General features: G+C 46.1%; 1 protein-coding gene across 2 annotated transcripts in view; it reads right to left on the bottom strand.

Moving 5' to 3' along the window:
- Positions 1 to 36: 36 nt before the first annotated feature.
- Positions 37 to 13,740, bottom strand: part of STAM2 (signal transducing adaptor molecule 2) — a 20,578-nt gene continuing 6,874 nt past the window's right edge. Inside the window, exons 1-13 of one of the 2 annotated variants that reach the window (XM_027902918.1) lie at positions 13,663 to 13,700; positions 11,857 to 11,932; positions 11,569 to 11,664; positions 9,678 to 9,824; positions 8,357 to 8,426; positions 7,831 to 8,017; positions 7,134 to 7,228; positions 6,455 to 6,537; positions 6,197 to 6,284; positions 5,695 to 5,749; positions 4,646 to 4,799; positions 3,505 to 3,644; positions 2,602 to 2,809 (exon numbers count right to left, since the gene is read on the bottom strand). In XM_027902918.1, the coding sequence (XP_027758719.1) occupies positions 2,602 to 2,809; positions 3,505 to 3,644; positions 4,646 to 4,799; positions 5,695 to 5,749; positions 6,197 to 6,284; positions 6,455 to 6,537; positions 7,134 to 7,228; positions 7,831 to 8,017; positions 8,357 to 8,426; positions 9,678 to 9,824; positions 11,569 to 11,664; positions 11,857 to 11,932; positions 13,663 to 13,700 (1,437 nt within the window). Of the gene's footprint in view, positions 2,810 to 3,504; positions 3,645 to 4,645; positions 4,800 to 5,694; positions 5,750 to 6,196; positions 6,285 to 6,454; positions 6,538 to 7,133; positions 7,229 to 7,830; positions 8,018 to 8,356; positions 8,427 to 9,677; positions 9,825 to 11,568; positions 11,665 to 11,856; positions 11,933 to 13,662; positions 13,701 to 13,740 lie in introns of those variants that run through there. The other variant, XM_027902917.1, reaches the window with a different exon arrangement.

Genomic DNA, 13,740 nt, shown 5'->3' with positions numbered 1-13,740 from the left:
GCCCCACCAGCACAATGAACACACAACACCATCCTCTGGAAGGTTTAAACAATCTGATTTTTAACATTATTTCTGCAGCCAGTTGAACAGACAAAGCCTTGGTCACGGTCAGGTGACAGCACAACCCCTCGGCCCACCCTGGGTAGGGTGACAGGGACAAGTTTAACAGACAAGAACAGGTCACCAACTCACAGCAGGAGGAAATGGATCGATTACTGGTACTGAACACCCACGGAACAAACGTATCCCAACCGAGTTCTCCTTACAAAGTCGCCCGGGGTTCCTGTGTTAAGGGTTCCTATGAAAAAGCAGGAGTTCTCCACTGGGAATTCCTGATAGAAAAACAGCAGGTACAAACCTCAGGTAAGAAATGTGGAGTTAGAGAAATCCTTTGGCAGCGTGTTCTGTTACAATCAGGCCTCAAAAATAAATATGGTCGTGTCTACGAGCGTGAAGAGAAACAGCAAACCCCCCCCTAAATACACCGGTTTAATAATAATTAAATTATTTTACACTATCTACAAGTTGCATATCACAGAGTGAGGAAGAGAAGAGATGAGAGGAGGACGAATCCCGCTTTTAGAAAAGTCCAGGCGTGTGTGGAGCTGCGTAGAAAACCCCAGACAAATGAGTATGTACATTATTTATAGTCAACAATGAACTGAACATAATCAAATCACGCCTGGCTGGCTCCACTCGAGGTTTCTCTGGGGCCAAAGCTTGGAGAAAACACCAACCCCAAATTCCCAACCAGCGTGGGGGATTCACACCAACGAGAGCGAGGTTTAATTCGACCACAAACCAACTCGAACGAAGTCAACTCTTAACAACAAAAAGCTCCGAAACGACAAGAATTTGGAAGAGCAGCATTGAAATCAATCCACCTCCTTAAAAGACACGAGGAACAAAGTTATCAAAACACTTCAGTATTGCCACGGGTGCTGCTTGTGCTGAGCGACTCCCAGGGGAAGGATCAGGACAAAATTAAGGGCCTGTCGAAAGGAAAGACAGGAATTCTCCCTTCCCAATTGCACCGATTTGAACAAAAAAAGGGATTCAAAAGAGCAGGTTCTCAACACCTTATTGCAATGAGCACGAGGCTGCAGGTGAACAGAGGGCCATGATCATTAAATAAAAGGTGAAAGCAGTGGAGGGGGTGCTGAGTGAAGGGGGGGGTTGGTCACTCCACAGCCCAGAATCTGGGACTTCCAATCGGGAGTGAAACTCAGGCACCAAAAATACTTCTGGAGACATCTGGGAGCTCCATGGGTTTAATCCAGATGTTTTCATCAGTGAATCGCTTCCCTTATTTCCCCAGTCTAAGGGTTATGACTCCCCAGAGGTTGCCAGAGCAGGTATAAATGTGACCTTGCTACAGTGAGGAGGGAAGAGAATAAAGTGATTTTTTTTCAGCGTTGAAACAGAAAGAAATCCCACATTCCCAGGATATGGATAGAGATAATCCAGCTCATCTGCTCCCTCGTGCAAACCCCCACCCCTTTAAAAAGTGCATCAGAGAAGAAATCCTTGGATTTCTTTTCTCAGCCACACTTCCCAGCTCCAGGGACACGGCTGTTGTTTCCCACTCCTTGTGTGTGGGGGAGACATTCCCACCCACCAGCACCTGGATTTGGCCTTAAATCCACCTTTCCCAAGAGTTCCTCTGCGATCCATGGTTATTTAGACACGGATGTGGTGGCAGAGAAAGGAAATCCAAGAGAGGAAGAACCCCCTGGTCCCATCGAGGCGATTCCTGTTCCACTCAGCTCCCCCTTGGAAGGGGAACAAGGCAGATCCTCGCAATCTTGAGGAGCTCCAAACATCCTCGAGCCCCCCTCCTTTCCCACAAGGAATTGCAACGCTCCTTCACTTCTAAACACGTCCAAAAAGGAAAAGAAAAAGAGATTCTGTGCAAGTTCCTGGCTCAGCACCTTGGATCCGGCTGGGAGCATCCCCTGCCAGCTCTTCCCAAGGACACTTGTGCTCGCAGTGCCACCTCTGCCAAAAGACAAGGGAATTCTGGTAAAACTTGTTCCCTTCAAGAAGAACACTCCAGTTGCCTGGATTTTTCCGAAATGTCCCTGTTAAAACCTCCTGTTCCCACGGGATGATGGTCCTCACTGTCACCACACCAAACCCTCTTCCGGCTGGACTCGGGGATCGCTCCCATTCCGGGTCTCCGAACTGCAGAGATTCCCTAAAGCCCCCGGGACAGAAGGATTACAGGAGACACCAGAGGAGGCAAAAGCAACACTGAGCGACGTCTCAGCTTCCTCCAGTTCCCAGAAACGCCTTTAAAAAAGGGAATTATTTCGGGACCATCTTTCAAAGATTCGCAAGTGGCGTTTCCTGAAAGCGCAGGGAAAAAAAAAAAAAAAAAAAAAAGGGCTCAAAGGAATCTGGAATTAATTTTAAACCATCCCCTAATCTAGTTCAAGATGCAAATATGCAAATCACCATCAGAGCCGGTGCCTATTTTTACTCTGCAGCGAGCTGGGTTATCGGAAAAGGAAGGTGTGCTCGGATATCCACGACAGGGCTTCAGAAAGATCGCTGGGTCGGGCGGTCGTTCCCTAATTCAGGAATAGGAGCCGGTTTGTCTTAAAGCAGAGGCTGCTGATGGTAATTTGTTTGTTGCTGGAGCAGGGAGGGAGCGGGCACTGCCACGGGGTAAGCTGGTCCTTGAGGCAGGGTGGCCGTGGAGCTCTGGAAGGCTGCCATGTCCACGGGCATTCCCATCGGGGGCGGGGGGAAGGCGGCCGTGCCGGCGCTCGGGAAGGGCTGAGGCACAGCAGGGTCGGGGCCTGGGCTGTGGGGAGACAACACAAGGCTCACCAATCAATCATCCACCTACCTCACAGTCAGCTCTACAAACAGCACCGCTGTCGGCCCCCAGAGCGAGCTGGGGGCTCTGAAAACGTAAATTTGACAATCGCGGGACCAAACCCAGCAGTGTTCAAGGGATTTCGTGGCTTCCTGACTACAAAAATTGAGCCAGCTGCAGCCCCAGCTTCCCCTCCTGTAGCTCTCCCACGTTAATAACCAGTGAATTTCCCGGGAATGCTTCATTTCCATACTTTTCATGCCTGTAACTTGGCAGGATTTCATGGTTTTTGCAGGAAAAAAGCTTTCACCCCCAATAATTTTACTACTCGATAATCCTTGTGGGTCCCTCCCCAATCAGAATATTCTGTGAAATACATGGAATTAATATATTAAATATCTGTGTAATCTCTTTAGCTTTTACTCTCTGGGGCTCTGTGGTTTAAACCTCAAGTCTGAGGTTCCTTTCCAACCTTCATCCCTTAAAAACTTCCTGGCAAACATCCCCCTGCAGGATCACTTTTATCCCTAGTGAAGTCCCCACTGACACCCAGTTCAGTAAAACTGGTGTTTTCCTTTCCAAATGACGTGTCACCGTGAACATAAACACAACAAGAACGTGGAACTTCCAGGCCAAGCAGCCAAATTCCCACCTGGAAGAGGGATTTGGTGGATCCATACCTTATATAAGCAGCTTGAGGTGGCTGAGTGGCTCCAGAGGAATTGAGGCTTTGGGGTGCCAGGCTGTACCCTGGGGACATGGAGACCTGCTGGACCCCCTGGATCATGTAATTCCCACTGGGAGGCTGCACGGGATACGACTGCAAAGAAAATCCAGCAGGAGCCTGAGATTCCTGTGGCACGTTCTGGAAATCAAACCCCTTTAACTTCTCGCATTTCTGGCTTAAATAATACAAGATTTCCTCCAAATCCAGGTATCACAGGACTGAGGGGCTCACTGGGTTTGGATTTGGGATGATTTATGGGCCCTGAAGGAACGGTTTGTCCCAAAATAACCACCCCAAGCCCAGCATGGCCAACATTATCCTGCATTTCTGGCCACTGGAAGCAGGAATCTTGGAAGGAACAGCAAACTCCAGTGGCCTTTTGGCTTAAATTACTTTCTAACCTCCAAACAGAATGAATTTTCCATCGTCACCGGGAGTTAAGGACACAGAATTACTTTTAACTGACATATTTTCAGATCTGGCAGTTGCCATGGCAACTATTCTTTTCCCACCGAACAATTAACATTAAAGTAAAATCCACTTCAGGCAAAACCCCCCCATTCCTGTGCTTTAAAACCTCTCCCTCCCCTCTGGTTTTTTCTCCCTGAGCCATCAGCAGGCACGCTGGGGACAGGGTAAAGAGCTCCTGAGCCTGCCTGTGTGCTGGGAACTAATAACTGTGTTCCTATCCAGGAATCAGAACCCAGGGAATGTGGGCCTTCCTTGAAAAAGAGACCTCAAAGCAGGGTGTTCCCACATTTAGAAAAAAAGAAAAAAAATATAACCCCTTGGGATTAATATCACAGTGCAGTTCACCCCCAGCCCCTCTATTAGGTAAGAAGGGAACGTTCCACTTGGAGGCTGGCGTGACTCACAGCAGGAATTGCTGAGGCACACAGTTCCAAGGGTAAAAAAAGGCAGGAATCTCAGGGAGTTTTCAGTCTTGGCCATGCAAAGCCTTCAGTGCACCCCTCAGGTTTTCCTGAGCCCCCAGGCAGTGTGTCAGGTTGCTCGTGGGCTCGCTGGGTGTTTTTCTGTCATCCTTCCAAACAGAAATCCCTATTTTTATTCCCGGACCCCAGAGGGATGCTGACCTGCACGGAGACCCCCGAGGAGGTGGGTGGGAACTGTGCAGGGTGGTGGAGTTTGGAGTAGGCTGAGTACATGGGGCTCTCGTTCATCAGCTTGTTGTAGAGCTCCAGAGCTTCCAGAACCTTCACGTTCAGCTCCGACAGCTCGGAATGTTTCCTGTTTCAAAACGAAGGGATGGAGACACTGAGCTTTGTTAGGGGGGCAAAGAGGGAAGTGGTTCATTAAACAGCTTGGAATGTGCAAGGAAAACAAACCTTCAAGAGGTAAATGGTCGATTTTTTACCCATTTATATTGGAAAGGTGCTGCTGTGGGACTGGAGGGAGAGCCCAACTGGAGCAAAACTGTCCCTCCCCAGCTGCCACGAGACAAGCAACTCTCCCAGGGCTTTTTTCACCCCCAAATATCCCCAGGAATCACAGAATCATGGAATGGGTTGGGTTGGAAGGGAAATTAGGGATCATCACTAGGCCAGCTTGTTCCAAGCCCCGTCCAGCCTGGCCTTGGACACTCCCAGGGATCCAGGGGTAGCCACAGCTTCTCTGCCCAACCTGTGCCAGGGCCTGCCCACCCTCCTAGCCAGCAATTCCTTCCCAATCTCCCATCTGTCCCTGCCCTCTGGCAGTGGGAAGCCATTCCCTGTGTCCTGTCCCTCCAGCCCTTGTAAAAAGCCCCTCTCCAGCTCTCCTGGCTCCCCCAGGTCTTGGAAGCCCAAATCTGAGGAGGGGGAGGTGAAGACAACACTGAGTAGATTTTCCTGTCGTGGATGGGTGAGCAGGACACGGAGAATTCCAACCTCTGGCCAGGCTGCAAAAGGCTCCAGCCAAAAAAAAAATGCCACCCATGACTCGTGCAGTGAATTTTGGAGAGCAGCAACCCAACCTGAGTGCAGCCCCTGGGAACTCAACGCTTCAGCATTAAAACATAAAGGCAGGGCTGTCACAGGTTTTTTTTCCTGCTTGGGTGATGGAAAGCACCAAAAAAAACCCAATGTTATTCCAACCGCACAAGTTGAAGCAAATCAGCAAACAGGAGAAGCTTTGTTAGGCTCACCTGTCTATCTCTTCTAGTTTTTCATCTATCATTGGGCCCATCTGCTGGCAGATATCTGTGAGCACAAAGTGTTGAGGTGGTTAATGCCTGGCACAATTAAAGGGTTTAAATGCAGCCCAAAGCACTTATTGAAACAAGCAATTGATTTTCGTGTAGCTGGAGTGAAACTCCCGATTTTTTTTTTTTTAATGTTATTTCAATAAATGCTCCGTTCAGAGCTGGGATTTGGATCTTGCAAAGATCAGGCATTTTTTATGTGAGCTGGAAGCTATGCAAATTGCTCTGCTAAACATGGAGCTGGCTTGGAACTATTAAAGAAATTCAAATTATACACAGAGCCCCACGCTCCCACTGAGAGAGAAACTGTTCTGCAGCACTCCCTTGGTACAGACCACGGTTCCTCCAAGCTTAAAATAAACACAAAAGAACCACCAGCTCGAGCCACAAAAGGTAATTGTGAGCAGAAATGATGTAAAAAAAAATAGCTTAGTGCTCCAAGTACCTTCTGAGTCGAGAAGATCTGGAGAATCAAGCTTTAAATCTGTAGGATCTATGCTCTGGAGCACCTGCAGTGTTTTATCCATCTTATCCTGGAAGGTGAAGAGAAGATTAAGAACTTTTATTTCCCCAACCATGGCAGAGAGACTGCCTGAATTTTCACACAAAACTTCTCGATGCAAAAAGAAATTATCTGCCAACATTCAGCAGCAAAAGGCTGGAAAAAGCTCAGCAACATCTTACATTTCAAGTGGCTCCATACCTCGTCTATATAAACTGGCTCAGGCTCTGCTTTCTTAATTTCTTCTGCAGTATCCTCAGGAGCAGAGGTTTTATCCACAGCTGCTGGGAGAACAAAGAGGAGTTTCTTTTCTGCAGCTCCACATTAACTCAGAACACTCATCTCCTGCCTGCCATCCACCAGCCCTTTGAAGGGCAGAGAGGTCTGAGTAAGTACTTCAGGCAGCGATGCACCCAGTGAAAGGCAAATGGGTTTGCCCAGAAAACCTGCAAGCTTAAAAACCACCTCCAGCACATTCCCTTCCAGCCAAGGCCCGAGTGCTGGGGGTTTATTTTGGAATCACGGGCTCGGAGGGAGCCGACGATGTGACTCTGACAACCCCCCTGCCACAGGTGTGGATGTTGTTCCTGTGCCTGGGGAGGGAAGGTGACATTTTAAGTTTGTTGGATTCGTATGTAACGTGTTTCTGGCAGACAGTGCCGGTGAGCTGAACCACACTCCTGCAGGAGGAGAAAGAAAAGGAAAACTCAAGAGCAGAAAACAGAGATTTCGGTGAGCTGTGGTTGCTTGTTTGAAACAAGGGCAGGATGGCTCTCAGTTCTTTGCCCAGGATGATTATCAGGGAGTTATTTTGCTGGGGGGTTAATTAGCTGCAGCTAAACATTAACCTGCCTTTCTAAAACAACCCCAGGTCACTCACCTGCCTCGGGTTCCACAGTCAGGTCAGAGGTCACAAAGTTGGATGGGAACAGCCCCACTCCTCTGTGGTTCTCACCTTTCCACCAGTTGGCGTCACTGGGGGAATAAAGATGGATTAAAAACCCTGGATGTTAAATCAGAGACGTTATTTGGGGCTTTTTACAGGAAACCCGAGATCCTGAGTACAGAGATTAACTCAAAGCCACAGACAGGAGCTGGGGCAGAAGGGAGGGAAGGGAGGAAGAGGGGTCAGGAATCACTCAAAACTTACCTCAATTCATCAATACTTAATACTGATTCTTTTACAACTCTCTATATTATAGGTGATAACAAGAATTATTTCAGCTGTTTATAATCAGTCTTATTCCTACCAAATGTGCTCCTTGATAGCCAGAGACTTAACAAATCTGGAAAGCAGCTGGAATTCAGCTCTGTGATGACACACAAACAACTAACATTTATCTTAAAAACTACGAATTGCATGAAATACTTGAGGCTGCCTGCACTAAAAGTGATTTGAGGTCAAAAAAAGAGAGACAAGAGGAAGATGAAGGGGTGTGAGGGAGGCCAGAGTGGCAGTAGGTTTCTATGGGGAGGGGAAAAGAAGCATCAGAGGAAAAACCAATCCCAAGAAAACAACATTTTGTGGAATAATCAAGTGTGGCACAAAGTCCCCCCTCCGTGTGAGCGTGTTATACCTGTCATCCAAAACAAAAATGATCTCTCCACTCTTAAAGGTGAGCTCATTGTCCTCCACAGCTTCAAAGTCATACAGGGCTCGCACCTTCCTCAGGCTCTGGGTGTTTGGGGGGGTTTCTGCACTGGGGTACAAGGCTTTGGTCTCCATCTGCTGCTGCTTCTGCTCTTGCAACGACAGCTCGATGGCTACAAGGAAGGGAGAAAGAAAAATCCAGTGTCTGGGGTGTTTTATCCCTGCACACAAGGGCAGTTTGGCTTATTAATATAATAAAAATAGTATTTAATGTGTTATTTAAACATGGCCTGCCTCTCTGAGATTTCAAATTGCAGGTTTAAGTGTTTGGGATGGGCAAGAATATATCTTACCCCAAATCCTCGTGGGGGAGGAAAACACCTTGGATGGCACAGCATTCCAATTCCCAGCCTGCTGGGAATTCCATTTCAAATCCACGTGGCAGGAAAGAGCCCCAAATTCCCCTTTCCCTGCTTTTTTACCAGAACTTCTGGAGCACAAATGGAACTCACCTTTAGCTATGTCTTCATCTTCTTTGGTTTTGCTGGCTGATGAACCATTCTTAGCAGCGTTGGTGGAAGCCTACAAAGGTAGGAACAAATTCAGGTTACAAATGAAAAACTCTAAAATCTCTGTAACTATACATTTGAAGAAAATAGCACTGGCCAGCTGCCTTCAAGGAATCAAGATGACTTTCTAGAAGGAAAAATCACCATTCTTCAGAACCTCAGCCAAGTCTTTAAATTGTTTTCAGCGTGGAAAGAAGTAAAATAAATACTGAGATTTAACATAAACAGCATTTAAATAATTGTTTTAGTCGTATTTATTCCATTCAGTCATATTTATTGAAGTGAGGCTACTCATTTAAAAGACTCTTTGTCCTTCCCCACCTCCTTTCCAATGGGGAGACGCTCCAGTTGGGAGCTGCTGACTTAAAACACTCCACAGCAGCAGAGTGAAATCATTCCTGGAGGTTTTCATCCCCCCAGGGAAGTGGAAATGGGTGCCAATGCTCAAACCTTCCACGTTTCTACCATATGTTTTAACACATAGCCTGGATTGAGAAGTGAAAACATCTTTGTGGAGGAAGGAAAGATTGTAAAAGTTAAAAAACCCCCTCGGTGTTTAATGCAGAGCAAAGTAAAGCTGGGGTAAGGAATATGGAATAGGAGCTGCTGTTGGAATTTTCAGGGATGATCTGCACCTGACTCACGATGAACATGGAAATATTTAGGAGCATCAAGATTAAGGTTAGAAAGAAACCACCTGGCACGATATCTGCCAGTGAGATATCGTAATAATCATAATAAACCAGAAAAAGTAAAGAACAAACCACTGCAAAATCCAGGACAACCCCTGACATGGACAGGGAACTGCCCAGACAGGGAATGGGGACTTGGAAAAGGAAACCACAGCACAGATCCTGTTCCAAAATGTCTCTGTTGCACTGCCCTTTGTTTTGGGAGGCTCTGTGAGGGAGAGGGAAGGTGTTTGTATTCCGTGGCAGCAAAAGGAGAGCCAGGAAACACCAAATTCCAAGGGTGGGTACAGAATTGTTTCAGGTTAAGGGGGTGACAGGAAAACAAAGCTCTAAAGATCTTTGGGAGAAACTGAAACAACTCACAGGGGCACCATGGGATGGCCTTCAATCTGGTCTTGTCTAATTTTCCTATTTTTTTATTCATAAAAAAATGGCAGAATGGCCAGAAGTGAAGCTCAGCCTGAGGAGGAGCCCAACAGGAACCAGGAGCCTGCTCTCCTCGGATCCAAAGCTCCCATCACCACTGCCAGACATATTTTTCCTTGTTCCCAGGAGCACTGAATCCCTCTTACCTGTGATCCAGCTGCAGGGAAAGTGACCCCTTCTTCTTTCAGAGATTTGATAGTTGCAGATATCAAGCTGCACTGGGGGTCTTTCTGAAATTCCTCTGACCACTCCACCATGAGGGTTTTGAGCTTCTCAGACACTTTGGGATGAGCCTGGAAGACAAAATTCCACAGGAAGGGACGTGCCTGAAGCTCAGAATGAACAGGAAGAGTGCTGGCATTTTAAACTGACTTTTAGGTGGTTAAGGAAGGGTTAAAAGACAAACTGTTTGACTTTTCAGATGTTAGCCACGTTTCCACCTCACCAGTTTTGGAGGAATTCAGGCCACCTACCACACTTACCCCAAATTTCCACCCTTCCATTTTACCTTAATTTCCTCTCCGTTCCTTTTGTGATTCCCCTCCCAACACCACAAAACTCGGTCTAATGTAAGACACTGCCTTCCCCTGGAAGACAATCCCCCTTCTTCCCTGCCTTTCCTGACCTCTGCAGTTCCTCCCCAGATGCCAGAACACATTTCTGCCAGCTGAGAGAGCCTCACCAAGCCCTGATCCCTGAACCACCCCTCTGTCTCCTTGAATCAGCTTCTCCCACGAAAAGGAACTATCCAAAAAGCCACCCAGCTCCTGGCACAGTTTGTGCTCCCAAACTGGGAGCTGAGGGGCAGGGAAGCTCTGAGATGTTTGCCTGGAGCTGGGGGAAGGGGCAAGGCAAGCTCAGGCCCCTGCTCTGCCTGCAATTCCTCTGCTCCCACATTCTCCTCCAGCATCTGGCCAGGATTCCTCAGCCAGGGAATCAGCTCCCACTGGAATCCTGGAAGCGTGTTCTGAGCAGGGAGAACATTCCCAGGTTTGGGCTCCAACGTGCCTTTAATTCCAAGTAAACCCGTAGTTTGATGGGCTCAGTATCAGCACAAAAATTCGGGACACTGGACTGAATTTCCTCCTGAGGAAAAGGGGCAAAGGACAATTTTGATCTGCCCTCTGCACGTTATTCCCCCAAAATGGGCCAGGGATGGGGGTAAAACAGCAATAATTTCCCCAAAGCACAGTGAATTCTCTCCAGCAGCCCATCCCCACGTGGGATTCCAGGCTTCCCTGGCATTCCTGGAGCTGTCAGACCACGAAGGTCAAGTTCTGGTTCAGCCTGGACCACGGGTAAGGAGAAAAGGGGAGCACTTGGAGACCTATTTTTTCCACACAAAGCAAGAAGCAGGAGAGCTGTGAACTCATTTTGCTTCCCAGCAATTTTATTAAGTTCCCTTAATTGCTTTGCTCAGCCTCTGATGGTTCCAGGGCTCCCATGCAGCTGAAAACTCCTTTTTAACCCATTAACCAGGTGTGGCTCCAGCTGGAGCAGCAATCTGGGAAGAGCTGGGTGTGCTTTTCAGTTCCTCCCATCCACATCAAATCCCATCAGCTGCTGGACCCCAACATTCAAGCCTTCCTTTCTTGGTTATTTTCTCTTCAACACCCTCAGAATCCCTGGAGAATTGTCTGCAGATTTTACCCTTTTGCTGGTAAAAAGGTGATTTAACTTCCTCACAGCTTTCCCTTTCACTTCAGGGTTTCATTCCAGGCCAATATAAACCCTCTTCAAGAAAAGCTGCATTTACCATGATCGAATTAATTGAGTTTGGGAAGGGTCAGAGGTTTTAATTTCAATTAAAACTCCTCATGTCATTTGGGGAAACAGCAGCTGTCACTTCTTTAATCCATTCTTTTTGACAGGAAGAATCACAAGTACCACTGAAAACACAAAGAGCAGTTCCTGCCACTGCACCAAAACCAGAAAAAGTGTATTAACCAGAATATTACTTTTGTTATGCTGAGGAGACAAAGCAGAGAAATGGCCAAAATAATCCTCTCCCAGCACTCAGGGTTGCAAAGGCATTACCTTATTTATTATTGCTCGAGCCTCGGTGGCAAAATCCCGAGAGCACACTTCCAGGTGAAAGATCTTCCCACAGTTTGAGACACAGGCACCCAAAAGCTGCAAAAAAACAGAGAAACAATTGGGGGAAAAGGCTGAAAACTGCGAAAAGAGCCCGAAACAAAAGAGTTCAATTCAACAGACTGTGTGTTAATGAAGTTATTAACTGAATAAAGGTGTTAATTGCTTAAGTAATGGCTGTACTGCACAAAGAATATCATTTTCTGGGGGGAACAGTGGGGATTTACTCACTGTAAGTGCTTGCAAAGCCACGTGGGGAACTTTGTGGTTTACCCTCTTCATGATGGCTTTGAGGCAATCCTTTGCTCTGCCAAAGGGAACGGAGAAACCATCAGAGACAATCAGAAACAATCAGGGGGGAAATGCAGGTGCGGGCAAGGAATGAGAGCAGCCACTCCAGCTGGGTGAGCAACCCAACTGCTGGACACAAAAAAATGTCCCCAGACCCGAAAACCCCTCCCAGGGCTGGGCCCCAAATGAGATTTAACAACCTCTTTGCTCCTGTCTGTGCCCTGGCTTGGAAAGGGCTCCATTTCTCCCCTTTATCCATTCCCAAACAAAGGGGTAAAGTGATATTTTAAGTCGAATTAGACAATGGAAGAAATGTCACTATATAAAAAAAAAAAAAAACATGAAATAAATGATTATTTTAGAGGCCACTGCAAAGGATTTCATTTCCACCTTGGAATCCCCTTTTCCAGAGCCTGAGGACACAAGGATTTCCTCTTTTCTCTCAGCACCCTCTGAGGTGGGTAGAGAATAATAAATAGCATTTTAAATGTTCCAGCTGAGGAGTTTTTCCACACTCTAAATGAGCATTATTGGCAGCAGGAGCTACATGGGCCCAGGCAGATGAAAAGCTTCATTAACATTATTATTATTTTGAGCTCCTAAAAACATTAAATCCCCCCCTGAAAAAGCTGATGCTGCATTTTAAAAACGAATATCCCTTGAGCTGCTGTAGTAGCAAAGCACAGAAAAGTCTCTGTGCCACAGAAATATGCTTTTATTCTTAATATTTTTATCACAATCCAGGTACAAACAAAGCCAGCTTAGTCGATTTTAAGTTAGTTATATATTTATTTGCTTTCATTATATGATTATTATTATCTTAGTGATGGGCAAGAGGGATGAAAACTACCCAAAACTGAAGCAATTTGAAAATTCAGAATTTAGGATTTGATTTCATGTAAAAAAATTACGCAGGTAAGATTTAATGATGTATTTTTATACAGTTGTATTTTTGAGCGTGCCCTTAAAAAACAAACCACTGCGTTTTTTTACAATCTGCCCCCCTCCAAAACCAGATTTAAAACAGTTCCCTCGACAAAAATGGGACTAAACCCACTGGGTTTTAATAAAAGATAGAACAGATTGGCTATTATTCCTTGTGGGAGTTAATTAATTAGAAACAAACAAAGAAAATAACAAAACAATGAAAAGAAAACCTCAATTTTCTGTGTCATAATCTTGTATGTTAAATATAACTCCTAAATCAAATTCTATAAATTCTAAATTCCTTCAGAATTCTGCCTGTGCACTAATTGAGGTTTAATTAAAAATTTAAAACATATTATCACTGGAAAAAATTACCTTAAAATTCAGCATCTTACCATAAAATTCCACATCTTTTGGCCACTGTAAGATCCCTGAAATTCCCTTTATATCCCAGTACTGCCACTCAGCTTAAACTGATCCCAAGTGATCTGTGCTTTGATCCCTATTTTTCCCCTTTCCTCCTCCCTCAGTCCCATTTTTCCTGCTAATTAACCTCAAATCTCTCATCATAAATAGATGTTTTTCTGCAAAATTTAAGCCTATTCAATAGGAATAACTTGGGCTGCTGTGCGAAATTCCAGAAAAAAACCCTGGAATGCCCTCGGTTTTGTGCTGGGATAATCCTGCTGGAATATTTCTTTTAAAGAACTTCAAACCCAAGGCCACATATTTGTGGAATTTGAGCACTTGGAGGCTTTTCCCCCTGAAATACCCACCACGCCAACCCGGAATTCCCGGGAATTCTGAGGCCCAACTCACCCATTGGGAGTGCTCCCCACTTTGTCACATATATCCATGATGAGCCCCCAGTCCTCGCTGGTGTTGTATTCATTGGTA

The sequence above is a fragment of the Empidonax traillii genome, unplaced genomic scaffold (assembly GCF_003031625.1).
Source record: "Empidonax traillii isolate 1590-97213 ecotype Southwest subspecies unplaced genomic scaffold, ASM303162v1 scaffold920:size239203, whole genome shotgun sequence".
NCBI lineage: Eukaryota > Metazoa > Chordata > Aves > Passeriformes > Tyrannidae > Empidonax > Empidonax traillii.
This window is presented reverse-complemented; position numbering and strand designations above follow the sequence as displayed.